Here is a 16,281-nt window from a genome sequence, read left to right as displayed (position 1 = left end):
TAGTGTACGAAAGATTCAATATGGAAAATCATTTGGACAGAAAATTCTGGCAGAATGTATAGAAGTGCAGAACCCTGACATTATTTCAAGACATTTCTGTCTAAAACTCACCAATATTTCACTCTTGACTGCAACAAATGTAAGCGGTGCTGCATGATCCTCTGCTTTCCCATCTTCTTCAGTCGAGGAGAGTGATCCATCTGAATCAGGTTCCTCTTTTACTGTGTCCATACCGTGCTGCAAAACGAAACTTACGATGATATTCTTTTGTTATGCAGTACACGATGAGCAGAGCACACAGAGTTCTTTAATCAAGCTCAACATCTAAACATAATCACAAAACAACTACTAACTTACTACTGCAAAACATGTCTTGCTTTCCCAGTTCAGTGGATAGCAGCCTGGGTTTTCTTTTTTGTTACTCAACTATATTAGATATTCAACATACTTTACTCACATATTAATGCCCTGCAATTGCACTTATTCATTTCTCCTCAACATTGGCATTTCCAAAGTTTTTGATAAAAGCATAAATAAAATCGTTATAAGGAATATTCCAGAATATTTAAGCACTAGGAACAAAACTGAACAACACATTCCTCAGCTCTGTATGTCCACCTAGCACTGACTGAATGATTCACAAAGATCCAAGGCTATCCTGATATCCATTTCATGTAATTTCATGTTCATGTTGGCCTTCAAAGACAGCTAACTATGCATAGGCAATTCCCTTGTTGCCACGGAGTGTCGTGGTGAGCCATAATTTTCCTCTTTATTGATCATATCAAGAAACAAAATATGTATATAATATATCAATGGCTAATAGGATACACCTTGAATATGTGAATTTGCAGGTGAAACAGAAAATTGTTTTAAAAACTAATTTCTCTCAAAATAGACAAATTTTTATATGTTTCTGCTTTGCAAAATCTTCTACTCGAGGACAAAATATTAATTAACTGTCCAATTTTGTGAACATAATAATAACAACGTAGTTATTCTAGTAAATAATAGTATAATTAAGCTGAATGACCATTTTTGTAGATACGAAGTATCACTTCATAGCCATCAATATATCTATACAGAATGTATATAACTTCTTTAACATTCAAGTGCTATCACAATGTAAAAATAATAAGACTCCTGGGGAAGATGGTATCAATTTGGAATTATTCAAGTATGCAGGAGATGCTTTTACTAATAGATTTTTACTTTTTTTAAACATAATATTTAATGATGAGAATCCTCCACCAGAAAGTTGGCAGGGAGCAATAGTAATTCCGGTACACAAAAAGGTGTTATAAGCAACTGGGATAACTTTAGAGGAATAAGCCTTCTCAATTCTGGCTACAAAATTTTTACCAAATTACTAAAAATTAAATTGAACCAATTTTATGACACTACATTGGATGAAGCACAAAATGGATTCCAAAAAGGCAGATCATGTGCAGATGGATATTTTACACTGAAGCTTTTAATCGAAAAACAGAGAATGTAATATTGAAACCCATCTGGCATTTATTGATATAAAGAAAGCCTTCGACAGAGTAGACAGAAACAAATTATTGAATATTTTAGCACATGATGGTATTCCAAATCAATAACAGCTATTTACAGTAATAATTATATACAGGTTAGGATTGAAAACAAATATTCAGAATGGAAACGAATAAATCAAGGAGTGAGACAAGGTTGTAGTTTATCTCCTCTATTATTTATAATATACATGAATCACATTATTAAGGAATGGAGATTGAAACCACATGGTAGTATACTGATAAGTCGTTTGTCCCAAATAGATACCTTATTATTTGCTGATGATATTGTGTTTATGGAAATTTCAGAAGATAATTTACAACGTTTGGTTTACACACCAGTATAATACAAGAAATAAAGATAATATTTTTATTGAAAGTTTTAACACAACTCTATATAAAAACAGTGTCATTCATGCTGGTCTTCTTATGTACAATAGCCTACCAAATTATCTTAAAGAAATATCTGCACATCAGAAATTTAAGAAAGCTCTTTATAAAATTTTAATCAAAAACTGCTTTTACAGTATGAACGAATTTATTGAAAACTGTCATAACTGAATAGAAAAAGAATGCCTTACTTCAAAAAATTTTACTTCCTCTTTTCAAGATCCTGACTTCGAGAAGGATGTCTTCTCATGAAAGACACGATGGTTGAAATTGACTCCTGACTTCAAGACATACTACAAACGGGACTTATAGCCGAAATCGACCGACCTGTAGTTTTCTTCAATCAAGTTCCAAGTTTTCTATATTTGAATTTGTGTTGCATTTAATTATAGTTATTACTTTTATGTATATTATGTAGCTAATTAATTATTAGTTGTAAATATGACATGTCCCATATCATGTAGCTATATGATCAGTGGATGTAATAAATGATTATGATTATGATTAATATCAAATAGCAGAAAGTTTCAATCTGGAAATTTCAACTGACAAATCTAAAGTGATGGTTTTTTTAGGAAAGGAACCAGTCCGTAGCAAATTTGCGTCAATAATAAGATCATGGAACAAGTTAAAAATTTTAGTTATCTTGGTTACCAAATTTCATATGAAGAAGAAAAAGATTTGAATGAGAAAATTATTAAATTCAACAGAGCAATGGGGATAATCTCTCTCTCTCTCTCTCTCTCTCACACACACACACACACACATATATATATATATATATATATATATATATATATATATATATATATATATATATATAATATTATCATATTATAACGGTGTATGTCAATACGGATAAAACTTCACTATCTGTTGGACGACTTTTGTTGAGAGTTCACGACCTCTGTAATGTCGCGCTGTAAACGAACGTAACAAAAAAAACCGCAAAACTGGGTAAAACGAGCGTTGAGGGACTTCCGCCGATTTTAGCAAGACTTCTGATTTCTGTTGCATTCAAATAATTATAAAATACGCTAATTTGGTCCAGGGAGCATCCGTTTTTGGTGCAAAGATAATTCGTTTGGTGTGTTTCTTAATTGAAATTAACCTAAGTGGGTCGGTGTCTACTCCAAAATCGGCGGAAGTCCCTCAACCATGCGCGATATGCGCTGTTACCGGTACAGAGGTTATCAGTAACATAACATTATTAGTGTCCTCTTGAACCTTAACGTAATTTTCTACTTAAACATTTTCATTTTTGCCGAACTGTGACAAGATCAAATTAAAGAAATACAATTCCAAATGACATATACCGGTTACTCGATACTTTAATTTTCACGATATTCATTCGTGATATTCCTATTACCTACCGGTAATGTTTAAAGTAAGCCTAAACATCTCTTAAACCTAGTCATTTCAGGGCAATTATCGGTTCATCACATCCATTAATTTATATTGAAGACCTAGCAATTTATAATTAGTTCAAACTTCAAAAAAATAATATACAAATCCTCACCTATTTAGATACATCACTATCTAAACGTACAGGCGTTTCATGCAATTATTACTGAACACAAAAATGTCATACACAACACACATTGTAATTGTGTAATAAGAAATACCCTCATTGCCATACTTTTAGCCATAAAAATCATAACTTTTTTCCTTAAGATTGTGGCAGAAAGCTGACCCACTGAACTATACTCCTTCACTTCACTCCTTGTATTCAGTGTCGCCAACACATTAAATTTTTTCCGCTAAAATGTTGGTGAAATGTTATGTTAATGTTATGTTCTATTTAACGACGCTCGCAACTGCAGAGGTTATATCAGCGTCGCCGGATTGCCAGAATTTTGTCCCGCAGGAGTTCTTTTACATGCCAGTAAATCTACTGACATGAGCCTGTCGCATTTAAGATAAAGATAAAGATAGCCTATTGTGTCCCATGAAGGGCAAAGGCCGCCTTAAATAAGGGAAAGCTCTATCTGCCTAACGTGGTGAGCTAGTTCACGTTAGACGTGATATTTAAGTCTAGGAACTTGAATTTCTTTAACAATGATTCTCTCACTGCCTTTCACAACTTCCTGTGTATGCACAGGAGTAGTTTCCACTTTCTTCTGTCTCTTGCTTCTCTGGACCATTGGTGACCTACCTGTTCTTTGAAGAAGTATGTCCATCTGCGCCGAGGTCTGCCTTGAAGTCTCCTTCCTATACCGGGGTCCCACATGGTAGCTCGCATTTAAGCACACTTAAATGCCATCGACCTGGCCCGGGATCGAACCCACAATCTTGGGCATAGAAGGCCAGCGCTATACCAAGTCGCCAACCGACTGTTGGTGAAATCCTAGATCATAGTAGAAGGATACTTCTATGATATAGGGTCCCCTGAAGCAGATGTAGTGGATGCGGAATTTGTGGTTTGGTATGCAGCCATTGTACCTATTTTCTGCAAGACGTCTGTCGGAAATTCGTAATCGTGACAGCACTTGTTGAGACATTCGGCTCTTACAGTCACCGTGGTAGTTGTTAGTCTATTGCGTAAAGATGTTTTTATAACATTTAATTGACTGAAAGCCCTTTCCACCTCTGCATTAGATAGGGCAATACCCATGGTGGAAGATAGGGCTTCGGCCACAGTGCAAGCGGCAAGCGGCGCAGCGATTTGAGTGGTGGCGTGGATGAATCACAAACGCATGTTAGCAAATGCAGCTGGCCATAGTGTGAGCGGAGCGGCATTTTGGAGGGGAAGTTGGTTCAAGGACAACGCTACACGCCACTGGCCGCTCACTCTTGTTTGAGATTTTAGCGGCGCCACTCACAATGCAAGTTATGAATCGTCAAGAAATGAGAAAGAAGTTCTCATTTAAGAAGTGAAAACCCGAATGTTCCTGTGGAATGACAGGGAGAAGTTCAAAACCTCTCCATGACGAGGAATATGAAACTGAACGCGAATAATATGTTTATAATATGCCGTGTGATTATTATTATTATTATTATTATTATTATTATTATTATTAACCATACTTCGTAGAATATTGTCGGGATAAACACTCAATACGGCGTACTATAATAAACATATTCCAACTCCGAAATAAAGGTACAATTATACGATTTAAATGTTTCTGTTGTTACGATTAACCATCGTTAATGCAAAGAAATACCGGTACGATTAAAACTATTAGGTCAAAAGTAATTATTTACAATCTCATACAAGAATATTGACACTTTTGTTATGAAAAAGCACAATCTATTAAGTACAAATTATAATGTTATATTAACATCTGCGACTGATTGAAATAATCAGTGAAATTATCCCTTATCTGTCTAGCAAATTCACTGTGATCTGAGTTCTAATGAGTTTGCACATCATCAGTTCTGTCAATTTGTAATGTCGTTTCATGATAATGCAGATCATTCTTTGTCGCAATCTTCCTCTCAAATGGAAGATTATAATATTGCTGGCTCTTTTCACATTTGTGTCAATATTTCTATTCGTGAATCACCACTTAGCACGCAATATTCAGGAAACACATTCCACATATTTTTCGAACACTAGATACGTAAACGTTAATTAAAATTTTCCCTTCTAGGCGTTAGTTCTCTCACTAGATATTGCCTCATAAGATAAAATTTTAGAGGGTAGGCTTCATCTCCAATAAGTACAAGTGACACCTTTGCATGTGAGTTCGATAGTTCAAGCACATTGAACCTGTTGGTCTCCAACAAATTGAGAAGTGTAAAGTTGTGAAAATGCCTCCATCACTGTGTTTTCCTCTTCCCACCAAATCAATGGTTAAAATGTTTTGTCTGCGCCAGCACGTAAATTAAAATATCTAGAACCGAATTTATCAGGACCCTTTATCTGACCATGCTTTTCGTCGTTTGCTACGAACCAATTAGGGAACCACAACGTTCGTAGTAATCACTGACTACTTTTTTAATTTTTCTTTATTTGGTTATGGTACAAATTCTTTAATCGGTTCATTCTAGATTACCTCAAACGTTTCTCTTGCCATTACAATTTCTGTAGATTTTCCTACCCTGAAGGAAAATTCCAGTGATCGCAATGATCTCCCTGTGGTTATAAACACCTACAAGCAAGAGTAATGTTAGAAATTTACCTTAAATTCTTCTTCATTTTAACGTAGCAGAAGACTTAATATTAAAATATATTAATATTTTAGTCACTAATTCATTAAATATTCATTAAGTAATTAACTAGCGGACTTACTCGTGTTAATTATGTAAGTCTGTGTGGCTTACAGCTGTTTCGGTGCTTCATCACACCATCCTCAGAGCCTCCTAGATCTCGGCGTAAGCCGCACAGACTTACATAATTAACACGAGTAAGTCCGCTAGTTCACCAATTACTTATATTCAAGTGTTAAAAGTAGTGTATGCAAGATTCAAAATTAAATATTCATTATTGCATTCTATTTCAGAAGAAGTGGCAAAAATAAGTGGTAGAATTTAAAAGCTAAATTTGAGAAGTAACTTCAGAAGCTCCCAAAGATACGAAGTGGTTCCGAAGCTCTTGAATCGCTATGTTGTTATGGACGTTTTTCGACCTGACGATGTTTATGAAGGACGTTGTCCTTTCTGGTAGGACTGTAGGAAATCTTTCTTTCCAGGAAATCCCATCGACTCCAAACAATCCTGATTTGGGGGAGGGTAAAGACAATTGTCAGCGATGATAACGTATCACTTCAGACGAATGTCTTCGAATGCCTCAACAACAAAGCCAAGGCCTCGAAAACACAAATCAGACGAAATGATGAAGGGAAGATACTGCAACTAGAGTAGTTCGATATCCTGTTAATAAAGTAACGGCAAGAGAGCATTTCAGTGGTCCAGAGCACAATTTTAATGTCTCTTTTGCCACATATGAAAAGTAATAATTATAAGTGCAGTGGAAAAATTAAAATTGCACAGCACACAATTGTAATAAGTTTTAAATGCAATAAACCAAAATGAAAAAAATGAAAAATATTGAAAACTGTTCATTTCTAACGTTAAATTTTCGTAAGTATAAACATGTGTTTTTTGCCATGTAAGATGCAGCCCATGCAATTATTTGTAATGAATGAGACTTAATTCCATCAACACAAAAATTTAAGAATTCGTAGGACTATTCTTATTTAATTTAATTTTATGCAGTATAGCCTACCTGCATCATTGCTCGAAGAATGCATGATCCCGTGTCTTTAACTTAAAATAATTTTATCTTAATATAATGATTAGTCATTGTGCAATAGTCATAGATCTCCAAAATTTGATGGCTTGCTTCTGTAGTCGCTCTTTATTTTTATTTAGAAAATAGTCGAAAGTTGTAATGTAGTTCAAATATCTATCTGTACATGTCCCTAATCCTCCATACAAACGATGAAATTCTCAGAGTTTCACATCTCTTATTAAATGGATGAACATAAAAATCTCTTTCTTTCCTATTTTAAGCTGTTCTTTCTAAATAAGAATTGACTAAAAGCAAACACTGCTGGTCACCGACTCTGCGGCTGCGCTATATGGCCCACGACCGACTTGATGCTCGCTTCGCTTCTCCTTTACCGGCCTTGACAATTCATTTTGATCCCTGTGTTAAAGCTGTAATCGAGAATATACAAAATTTCCGCCAGATGGCACTGACTGCCAAGGTTCACTGAGGAATGTGTGTATGGCTTCTTGTACGATTATACTTGGTAATATTGTGCTTCTTTCTACTGGTATGTGAGTTTATTGTGATATGATTCAAAATGACGTATTGTTGTGTACCATTGTGTACTTCGAATAGAAGAAAAGAGTGGAGGAACAATATCATTTCACGAATTTCCGAGTGACAGGGAATGATGATTATATCTTTTGGGCAGAATATTGTACGAAATAGAAATATAAAATTTGGAGATTTATCCTTCGAAGAGTTGGAAAAATTCAAATATTTTTATTTTATTTTAGTAGGTTATCTTATGACGGTTTATCAACATCTTATAGATTATTTAGCGTCTGAATGAGATGAAGGTGATAATGCCGGTGAAATGAGTCCAGGGTCCAACACCGAAAGTTACCCAGCATTTGCTCATATTGGGTTATGGGAAAACCCTGGAAAAAACCTCAACCAGGTAACTTGCCAAGACCAGGAATCGAACCCGGGCCACCTGGTTTCGCGACTAGATGCGCCAATCGTTACTCCACAGGTGTGGACAAAAATTCAAATATTTTGGAGCAACAGTAACAAATATAAATGATACTCAGGAGGAAATTACACGCAGAATAAATATGGAAAATGCCTCTTATTATTCGGTTGAGAAGCTTTTGTCATCTAGTCTGCTGTCAAAAAAATGGGAAAGTTAGAATCAATAAAACAGTTATATTACCGGTTGTTCTGCATGGTTGTAAAACTTGGACTCTCACTTTGAGAGAGGAACAGAGATTAAGGGTGTTTGAGAATAAGGTTCTTAGGAAAATATTTGGGCTAAGAGGGATGAAATTAGAGGAGAATGGAGGAAGTTACACATAATATACAAGACATGAAAGATTCTCTTTTGTATCATACACTCTGGTATTTTATTAGGAAAAACGTATAACATAATACAGTACAAAGAAAGTGTACATATAAAAATACTTTGTCATTAGTAAATCATAGAAAATCACACAAAATAAATTCTCTTATAAAGTTACAGTGTCTGTTGTCAGGTTATTCCATTTGAACGCTTAAGAAGTAATCTTATTTCTTGGTTCAGCTTGACAATAACGGGATCATCAAGAGAGTAGTTGCCCGTGTTCATGAGAGTATCTCGCTCCTCCATCAGGGCTCTGAGTCTGACTTCATTCTTGTCCATCTGTGTTGAACTTGAGGCCACATTTAAATTTGTGCTGGAAATGGGCTGCAACACACAATGTAAGTACTATAATGAAGTAACAAACTTTTGAAAGCAAATATAACTAAGACGCAGTGTTTCGAAGGTAGCTCGAATCTTCAAAAACCATGTGCTTTTCAAATATTTTCAAAGAAATAGACAGAGTCCAAAGAAAACCATCTTTGAATCTATGTACGCATTGACAATCTCTAGAACTTTACTGATGACTTGTCAGTATGTTAAATTTAACTTTATTTAGTAGGTTAACACAGTAAACTCCCCTACTAATTTTTCCTTAAATGTAGGTTTTAACGTTGAATAAGTTATTATTAGAGGGTCACTAGTATGAAACGGACAATTTTCGCGTAATGCTGACGCAACTCCGTCTTTGGATGCTAATAAATTAAATCCATGGCGTATTTATAGGAACATCTTAATATATAAAATTGAATGTGGGTATGTATGTATGTATGTATGTATGTATGTATGTATGTATGTATGTATGTATGTGTGTATGTTCTCTATACAAATCTATACGCTTTGACCGATATGTGCCAAAGTTTGCACATTTAACCTTCATAACCAGGAGAAGAACATAGGCTACATTAAAATCGGACAAATAGACGTTAAATTAATTAAAAAGATAAAAACATAAAATATATACGGTCAAATATTAATGTATAATATTAAATGCAATCTTCTACAGTCAATTGTTCTTTATTATTGTCTGTTGTATTCAACATCGACTTTCATCAGGCCATGGAAAAAGCAAAACGATACAAAATAACATTGTAGATACATAATGAAGGCCAAAATCTAGACAATTCATGCAATAAGTATCTTTATGCAGTCCAGAACCGTATTATGTGTTTCTAGAGATAGTTGTAGATAGTGAGCAGACTGTTTTAGCAAACTGAATTCTTGAATTCTTTGAAATCGCAAGGATTGTCAACACTTAATATTGAATTACCAATAGTACTATTGCGAAATATTGATCCACAAAAAGTATGCAATGGAACAGGAATTGGTGTGAAAAAACTCATGCCAAACGTAACAGAAGTGATAGTATTAACTGGCAAAACGAAAAGAAAAGATGATTTTATCCCACATATTCCTATGGTAGCCAGTAACATGCCATTCGATTTTAAGCAACTGACATTTCAGTGTGACTAGCATTCGTAATGACCGTAGTAAAATAAAGCTCAAAGATAGTCGCTCAAAGTTGCAGGCATTTACTTAAAAACTCCGTGTTTTTCACATTGTAAATAAATTGCGTAACTTGCTTTCGAGTGAGAACACCTAAACATATATACACATTTATACAAAAGAAGGAAAAACGAATTGTATACATATCAATGATACTTTTGTCATGTTCCTAATGTAGTATGTGAATATACGTAAGCCCACTGAAAATAACACTATATTAATTCTAAAATATGTATCGTTCAAAATATTATTGTCCGTGTCCAATAATGTATTATTGTGAAATTCTATCTGTGTAATCATGTTGCCAGTGTAGAATGTTAAGCGTTGTGGAAAGAACAATCACTTCATTTCTATAACATATGAAGGGTACACGGGAATAACGATCAAGGTCCAGTTTAGAAAGTTTCGAGAAAAACAAATTTTAAATTTTAAGCACTTAATACTTTGTTATGTGAGTATTTAATAGAAATTGACGTAGTGGAACGTCAAGAACGTTGATTTCTTATTACTAGCTAGACCACATGATAGTACTTCTTTTCCACTATAAGATAGCATTATTAACTCAATTTCGAGTTTTTCCCGTGTACCCTTCATATGTCTTTCAGAATATTATTATTTATGTTGACTTCTTGCAAAATTATACTCTATCTGCATTCTATATATAAAATAAAAAGTAATATATTTAATAAAAAGTAATATATTTAATATGTTCTGAATTTGTTAGATGTAATATCTCGAGTCATATTTAAAAAGCCCGGGTATGATATAAGCGGACGTACAGCTGTCAAGGGGTAAAAAAACTTCCAATACAAACTGAATTATATATGTATATATTGATTCTTTGGTACGACCGATAGACAGATAAATTTCGGCTCACGATGACACCCCAACAGATTCAGACTGGGAACAAGGGAATTCCCTAATTACCGTCAGCTCTCTGAAGTTCAAGCGAAAGCACACGTAAACATAAAATTACGTGAAATGTATGTCAGCACAGCTTCAGATCAATGTACAGATCTTATAATTATTTTATCTCTGCCTCGGTACGTCACATTTGTGGTGGGGAGGAAAGGAGATGCCAGAAAAATTATTTAATATGCTGACAGCCACGACTAAGATAAGGCACTTGAAATTTAGCAGTAACTGACCAGCAGAAATAAAATGTAAGATCCATAGAACATTGATTCAACACTAAGGGGGCATATAGAGATCGAAGGGTATGTTTTTGTTTTGCTGAACTTCAAGACAATGTTAACTCATTTAAAGGTTGTGAGACTGTAGCCTGTATATATTTTCGTTGGGTTTTACTTTGTTTATACTGTAGTTTGATTTTTATATTATTTTATTTGTATTTCTGGAGGTATGGAAGAGAAGGCCTAATAGCCTTATCTACACCAGAATACGTAAATAAACAAAACAAATAAATATACAAATTAAAAAAAAAATTAAATGTGAAGCACATGATAAAATGTTTCCTTCTCGGTGCCTGATCTACAACTGTTTTAAATTTAGTTAACCCTGGCAGGCATTTGGCTAAGGAGTTCATTAATTCATGTAAGTGAAGTTAAGTAAAGATTCATCTTTATGGACGAGGAAAGCTTAGTAAAGACAATTTGTTATGGTTGTCTATAGTTGGGTTTTCGAGATTTCCGAAAATTTAATAACCACTTCAATAGAAGCAGAAAGGAAAACCCGCACAACGCCGGGTACTTTCAACTAGTGTTATGTATAAATGAAAGAATGAAGACTCATCTATCCAAAAATGATGCTTTTTTTATTCACAAAATAAAATTGTATCCATGTTCAATCTTTCGTACACTACTTTTAACACTTGAATATAAATAACTGATTAAATGGCGATCTTACTCGTGTTAATTATGTAAGCATGTACGGCTTACAGCTGTTTCGGTGCTACATGACACCATCCTCAGAGCCTACTAGATCTCGGCGCTATCTCAACTTCGCTGTCTGTTGTGTGGGTGCGTTCGTGTGATGAAGAGTTGTGTCAAATAGTGTGTGTGTTCTGAAATTGATCTGTGTGTTGAGAATTTGATTAGGGTGTATTTTAGTGTGTCTGTATATTTCATATTGTTCTAGTGTGTTGAGTTTTTGGTTTTTGTGTTGTATGTGTAGAATTTCCATGTCTGTATTTATGTTATTGTATGTGTGGTTAGCATTAGTTATGTGTTCGGCATATGTAGATGTATTGTGTCCTCTGGTTATTGCTTTAATGTGTTCTTTGTATCGAGTTTGGAATGACCTGCCTGTCTGTCCAATGTAGAAACTGTCGCAACTATTGCATGTGAGTTTGTATATGCCTGTGTGGTTGTATTTATTTGTTTGTGTTGTTTGTGTGTTCAGACAAAACAAAACCCCAACAAACACAAAAACACATATAACACAACACAAACACAAAAACACAAGAAATACATCACACTAACATACGAAAACAAAAACACACACAAGATCCTCATTCAGAAAACAGAAATACAACATAGCATACAGAACAGAAAACACACTACAAAAACATCTCAATGTCAGACACTGGCAGTCAGCCTATGAATGAGTGCATATAGTAAACGCCTGTCAGATTTTCATTTGCCGCAAAATTACAGAATGACTTGAGCAGTGGTATTGCATAAAATTTTGTGAAAAGCTTGGTTATACACCAATGGAAACCATTTGGAAGATTCAGCAGGCTTTTGGAGATGATGCCATGGACATTACATAATTAGAGTGGTATAACTGCTTCCAACATGGCCGCATGTAGGTGGAGAGTGAAGCATATACATCAACAAGCCAAAATGACAAGTGATTGACTAATTGAGGACTTTGGTCATGTAGGATTTCACTGTGGAACTTGCGGATAGACGAGGTGGGAATAAGCACTGGCGTTGGTACATTCAATTTTGAGAGAGGATTCAGCCATGTGAATTGTGTCCGTGAAATTCATACTGAAGCTGCTAATGACACAGCAGAAGCAACTCCGTCTGGAAGTCTCGCAGAAAATGCTGGAATGCACAGATGGAGACCCTGACTTCCCGAACACCATGATCACTGGTTATAAGTCGTTGTGACCCAGATAGGGTGGTGCATCACGAGCACGCACCACAAGGCCAAAACATTACCAAAAAGTACTACCTGGAGGTCCTTTGTCGCTGTTGTGATGCTGTGCGGCACAAAGAACTGGACCTGTGGGCAGCGTAAACTTGGCAGCTGCATCACGATAACGCACCCGTCCATTATTTGCATCTGATTCAGGCTTTCTTGGTCAAACACAATATTCCTCAGGTTTGTCAGGCTCCTTACTCTCATGACTTGGCTCCTTTTGACTTTTGGGTGTTTCTCAAGCTGAAAATGCCGTTGAAAGAGAGAGCCATTGATTTGTGATCGAGCGTGTAGTATTAGTGCTATCAGCAGGCACGGCACTTGTTACCACGTACAGGTATTATAGAGTAGAAGTGATGCAACCATACAGTTTCCTTGACAAAAATGTTGACAAACGAGAAATGGCTCATGTTTCACCTGGAGCCCTTTTCTTCAGGCACAAGGCTTTTTACATGCCATAAGCCCATGACATATGTCTTCCACCTTTCCTTACATTTGAAAGAAACTACGGTAAGAATTATAATAGATTTTAAAAATGTACTGTTCTCATATGTATGTATTCACACTGCAAATGGGTAAAAACCTGATGGCAGTGGTAACTAATTACACTCAATAATGACAATAAATAATAAACTGACAATAATAAATACAATTAATAATAATAATAATAATAATAATAATAATAATAATAATAAAATAGTAACAAAATAATTGGCAACCCTACCCCATTATCTCCTGGCCTAGTTGCCTCATAAGTGCCTTTTCGATATCACTTGTGAGGTTCACACCTGTCTTCAGATAGTTGACTAAACAACAATAGAATAATAATATTAACAAGAAGAATCCTAAATTAAATGAAGCACAGTCACTTAAAATAATAATAATAATAATAATAATAATAATCCGTGGCGCTACAGCCCACGAAGGGCCAAGACCGACCAGCCAGCTGCTGGCCTCACGGCCACATGCCGAAGCAGAGGTGGACGATCATCCCAACCAGAATGGAGGTATCATGTGGTTACCACGATGAGCCCCCCAGCCGTTATAGCTGGTTTGCATAACCGGATTTCACTACCTATCGTAGCTCCCCAAGTGCATCACGATGCTGGGTGGGCACCGGTCCCATACACTGGCCGAAATTTCATGAGACAATTTCTTCTCCCATGAGGACCCGAACCAGCGCGCATTCCGTAACGCAAGTCCGAGGCAGGATGCCTTAGACCATGATGCCAAGGCGCAGGACCACTTAAAATAATATTTAAAGTAAATCTGATTTGTATCTTAACCCTAAGTTCGAACTTAAACTCACGAGTATATATGATATAATTGTACATGATTTTGGTGACAATAACTATACATATACATAATATACACTACACTCATTTCGCTCTCAATTCACTCACTGCACTGGAACTACGACACATTTCACTGACACTATCCTGATTTCACTGACACTAACCTGATTTCACTAATACTTCAAAAACATTTCACTTTACCACTATAAACTATAAAACTTCATTGATACAAACACACTTCTTCACTGATACAATACTTTAAATAACAAAACAAAACATCAATTACACTATTATTCCATAGAATCGTACTTACTATATTAACTTCAAAATCGCTAGCCTAGACCTTATTGCAAGCTATTTTAGCACGTTCACTATAACTCACACCCTTTCACTGTAAATAATTCAGTGTCAAGACTGGATGTTTAGGGATCACAAGTGTTCTAAAGATATCCACTACAAATTTTGATGTTGCCACCTTTCCTCCTATAAGAAGTCTTATTACTTTAATCGAGGAGATTTTGTATTTGTCTTTGAAGTAGGCAATAGTTGAATTGTAAATCGCCTGCTTTTCTTCATCTACTTCTTCTGACTGTCTAGTGCTGATCTCAAACCTGACGACTGGTCCAAAATACTCGTCTATGCTGTGTCCTGTGTAAGATTAATAGCAATGCTGTCAATGCTTCTACTTACACCTTTGGGAGAAAGTGTTTATGGGTTCACTTGATGGATATAAGTAGAGTATGAATTCAATAATAAGCAATATAAGTGCATGTTCTCACTATGCATGATTTTCCATTCTAAACTTTCAATAGTTTTATTTGGCATTGTGATTTTTTATTGAGCATCCCCATGGCTAACTCAAACAGCCATATTGCCAAACAGCAGTAAACATTAATCTTAGAATGTAGGCTTTCATGGCCGGCGTTGAGAGGATGGGTATTTTCCGGGCTAAAGGACCATGGTCTGTCGGTGTTACAACCAAACGTTTCGTCCATTACTCCGGTGGATATCTTCAGTGATGTGGTACACGTGTGCGGAGAGATCTGCTGTGTGTATCAGGAACTGGCATTAAGGACTCAAGGTCAACAAAGCTTGGTATCTGGCCCCTCAGAAGCACACACATCAAACCCTTTCTCCAACAATTAGACACTATGACAAACAATCAGAACACCGAAGCCACTGCTGCGGACCGCAGCGACAACGACAAGCTCAGCTGAAGTATACAGAATCCCATGTTCCTGTGGGTCAGTGTACATAGGTACAACACAGCGTAGCTTCAAGACCCGAATCACCGAGCATAGAAGGAACTGCCGTCTAGGTCATGTGGACAAGTTAGCCACAGCCGAGCATGCTTTTAATGATCGGGATCACAACATCAGGTTCCAGGACACCGACATCCTAAGCAATATGCCACACTTCTATGCCAGGTTACATCGGGAAGCTATTGGAATTCATAAACACAAAAACAACTTTAACCGTAAGGGGGAAGGACTCAAGGTCAAAAAAGCTTGGTATCTGTCCCTCAGAAGCACACACATCAAATCCTTTCTCCGACAATTAGACACTATGACAATCAGAACACTGAAGCCACTGGTGCGGACCGCGGCGACAACGACAAGCAACAACAGTCCCACCCCTTAAATATCGACGTACCACCAGTCTCAATGCCAGTTCCGGATACACACAGCAGATCTCTCCGCACACGTGTCCACGCCACTGAAGATGTCCATCGGAGTAGTGGACGAAACGTTTGGTTGTAACACCAACAGACCACGACCCTCTAGCCTGGAAAATACACATCCTAGCTGTAAACATTCCCAAACAAACATGCTCTTACAGTTGACTTTTGTAGAGATTCAGGTACAGTGAAATCCCGATTTCGTGTGATCTCGC

At 36.1% G+C, this 16,281-nt stretch overlaps 2 protein-coding genes across 10 annotated transcripts in view; both read right to left on the bottom strand.

Annotated features, from left to right (window-relative positions):
• Positions 1-3,632, bottom strand: part of LOC138710373 (zinc finger protein 665-like) — a 42,445-nt gene extending 38,813 nt beyond the window's left edge. For 2 of the 6 annotated variants that reach the window (XM_069841250.1, XM_069841252.1), the window contains exons 1-2: positions 3,565-3,632; positions 112-237 (exon numbers count right to left, since the gene is read on the bottom strand). In XM_069841250.1, the coding sequence (XP_069697351.1) occupies positions 112-231 (120 nt within the window). In that variant the 5' untranslated portion in view covers positions 232-237; positions 3,565-3,632. Of the gene's footprint in view, positions 1-111; positions 240-3,444 lie in introns of those variants that run through there. The other 4 variants (XM_069841249.1, XM_069841251.1, XM_069841253.1 and 1 more) reach the window with 3 other exon arrangements.
• Positions 3,633-8,463: 4,831 nt separating this feature from the next.
• The window catches only part of LOC138710368 (centrosomal protein of 120 kDa-like), a 66,850-nt gene continuing 59,032 nt past the window's right edge, over positions 8,464-16,281 (bottom strand). For 3 of the 4 annotated variants that reach the window (XM_069841237.1, XM_069841238.1, XM_069841239.1), the window contains exons 15-16: positions 13,127-13,336; positions 8,464-8,806 (exon numbers count right to left, since the gene is read on the bottom strand). In XM_069841237.1, coding sequence (XP_069697338.1) covers positions 8,612-8,806; positions 13,127-13,336 — 405 coding nt within the window. In that variant the 3' untranslated portion in view covers positions 8,464-8,611. The remainder of the gene's footprint in view (positions 8,807-13,126; positions 13,337-16,281) is intronic. The other variant, XM_069841240.1, reaches the window with a different exon arrangement.

This window comes from Periplaneta americana, chromosome 12, assembly GCF_040183065.1.
Source record: "Periplaneta americana isolate PAMFEO1 chromosome 12, P.americana_PAMFEO1_priV1, whole genome shotgun sequence".
Classification (NCBI taxonomy): Eukaryota; Metazoa; Arthropoda; class Insecta; order Blattodea; family Blattidae; genus Periplaneta; species Periplaneta americana.
This window is presented reverse-complemented; position numbering and strand designations above follow the sequence as displayed.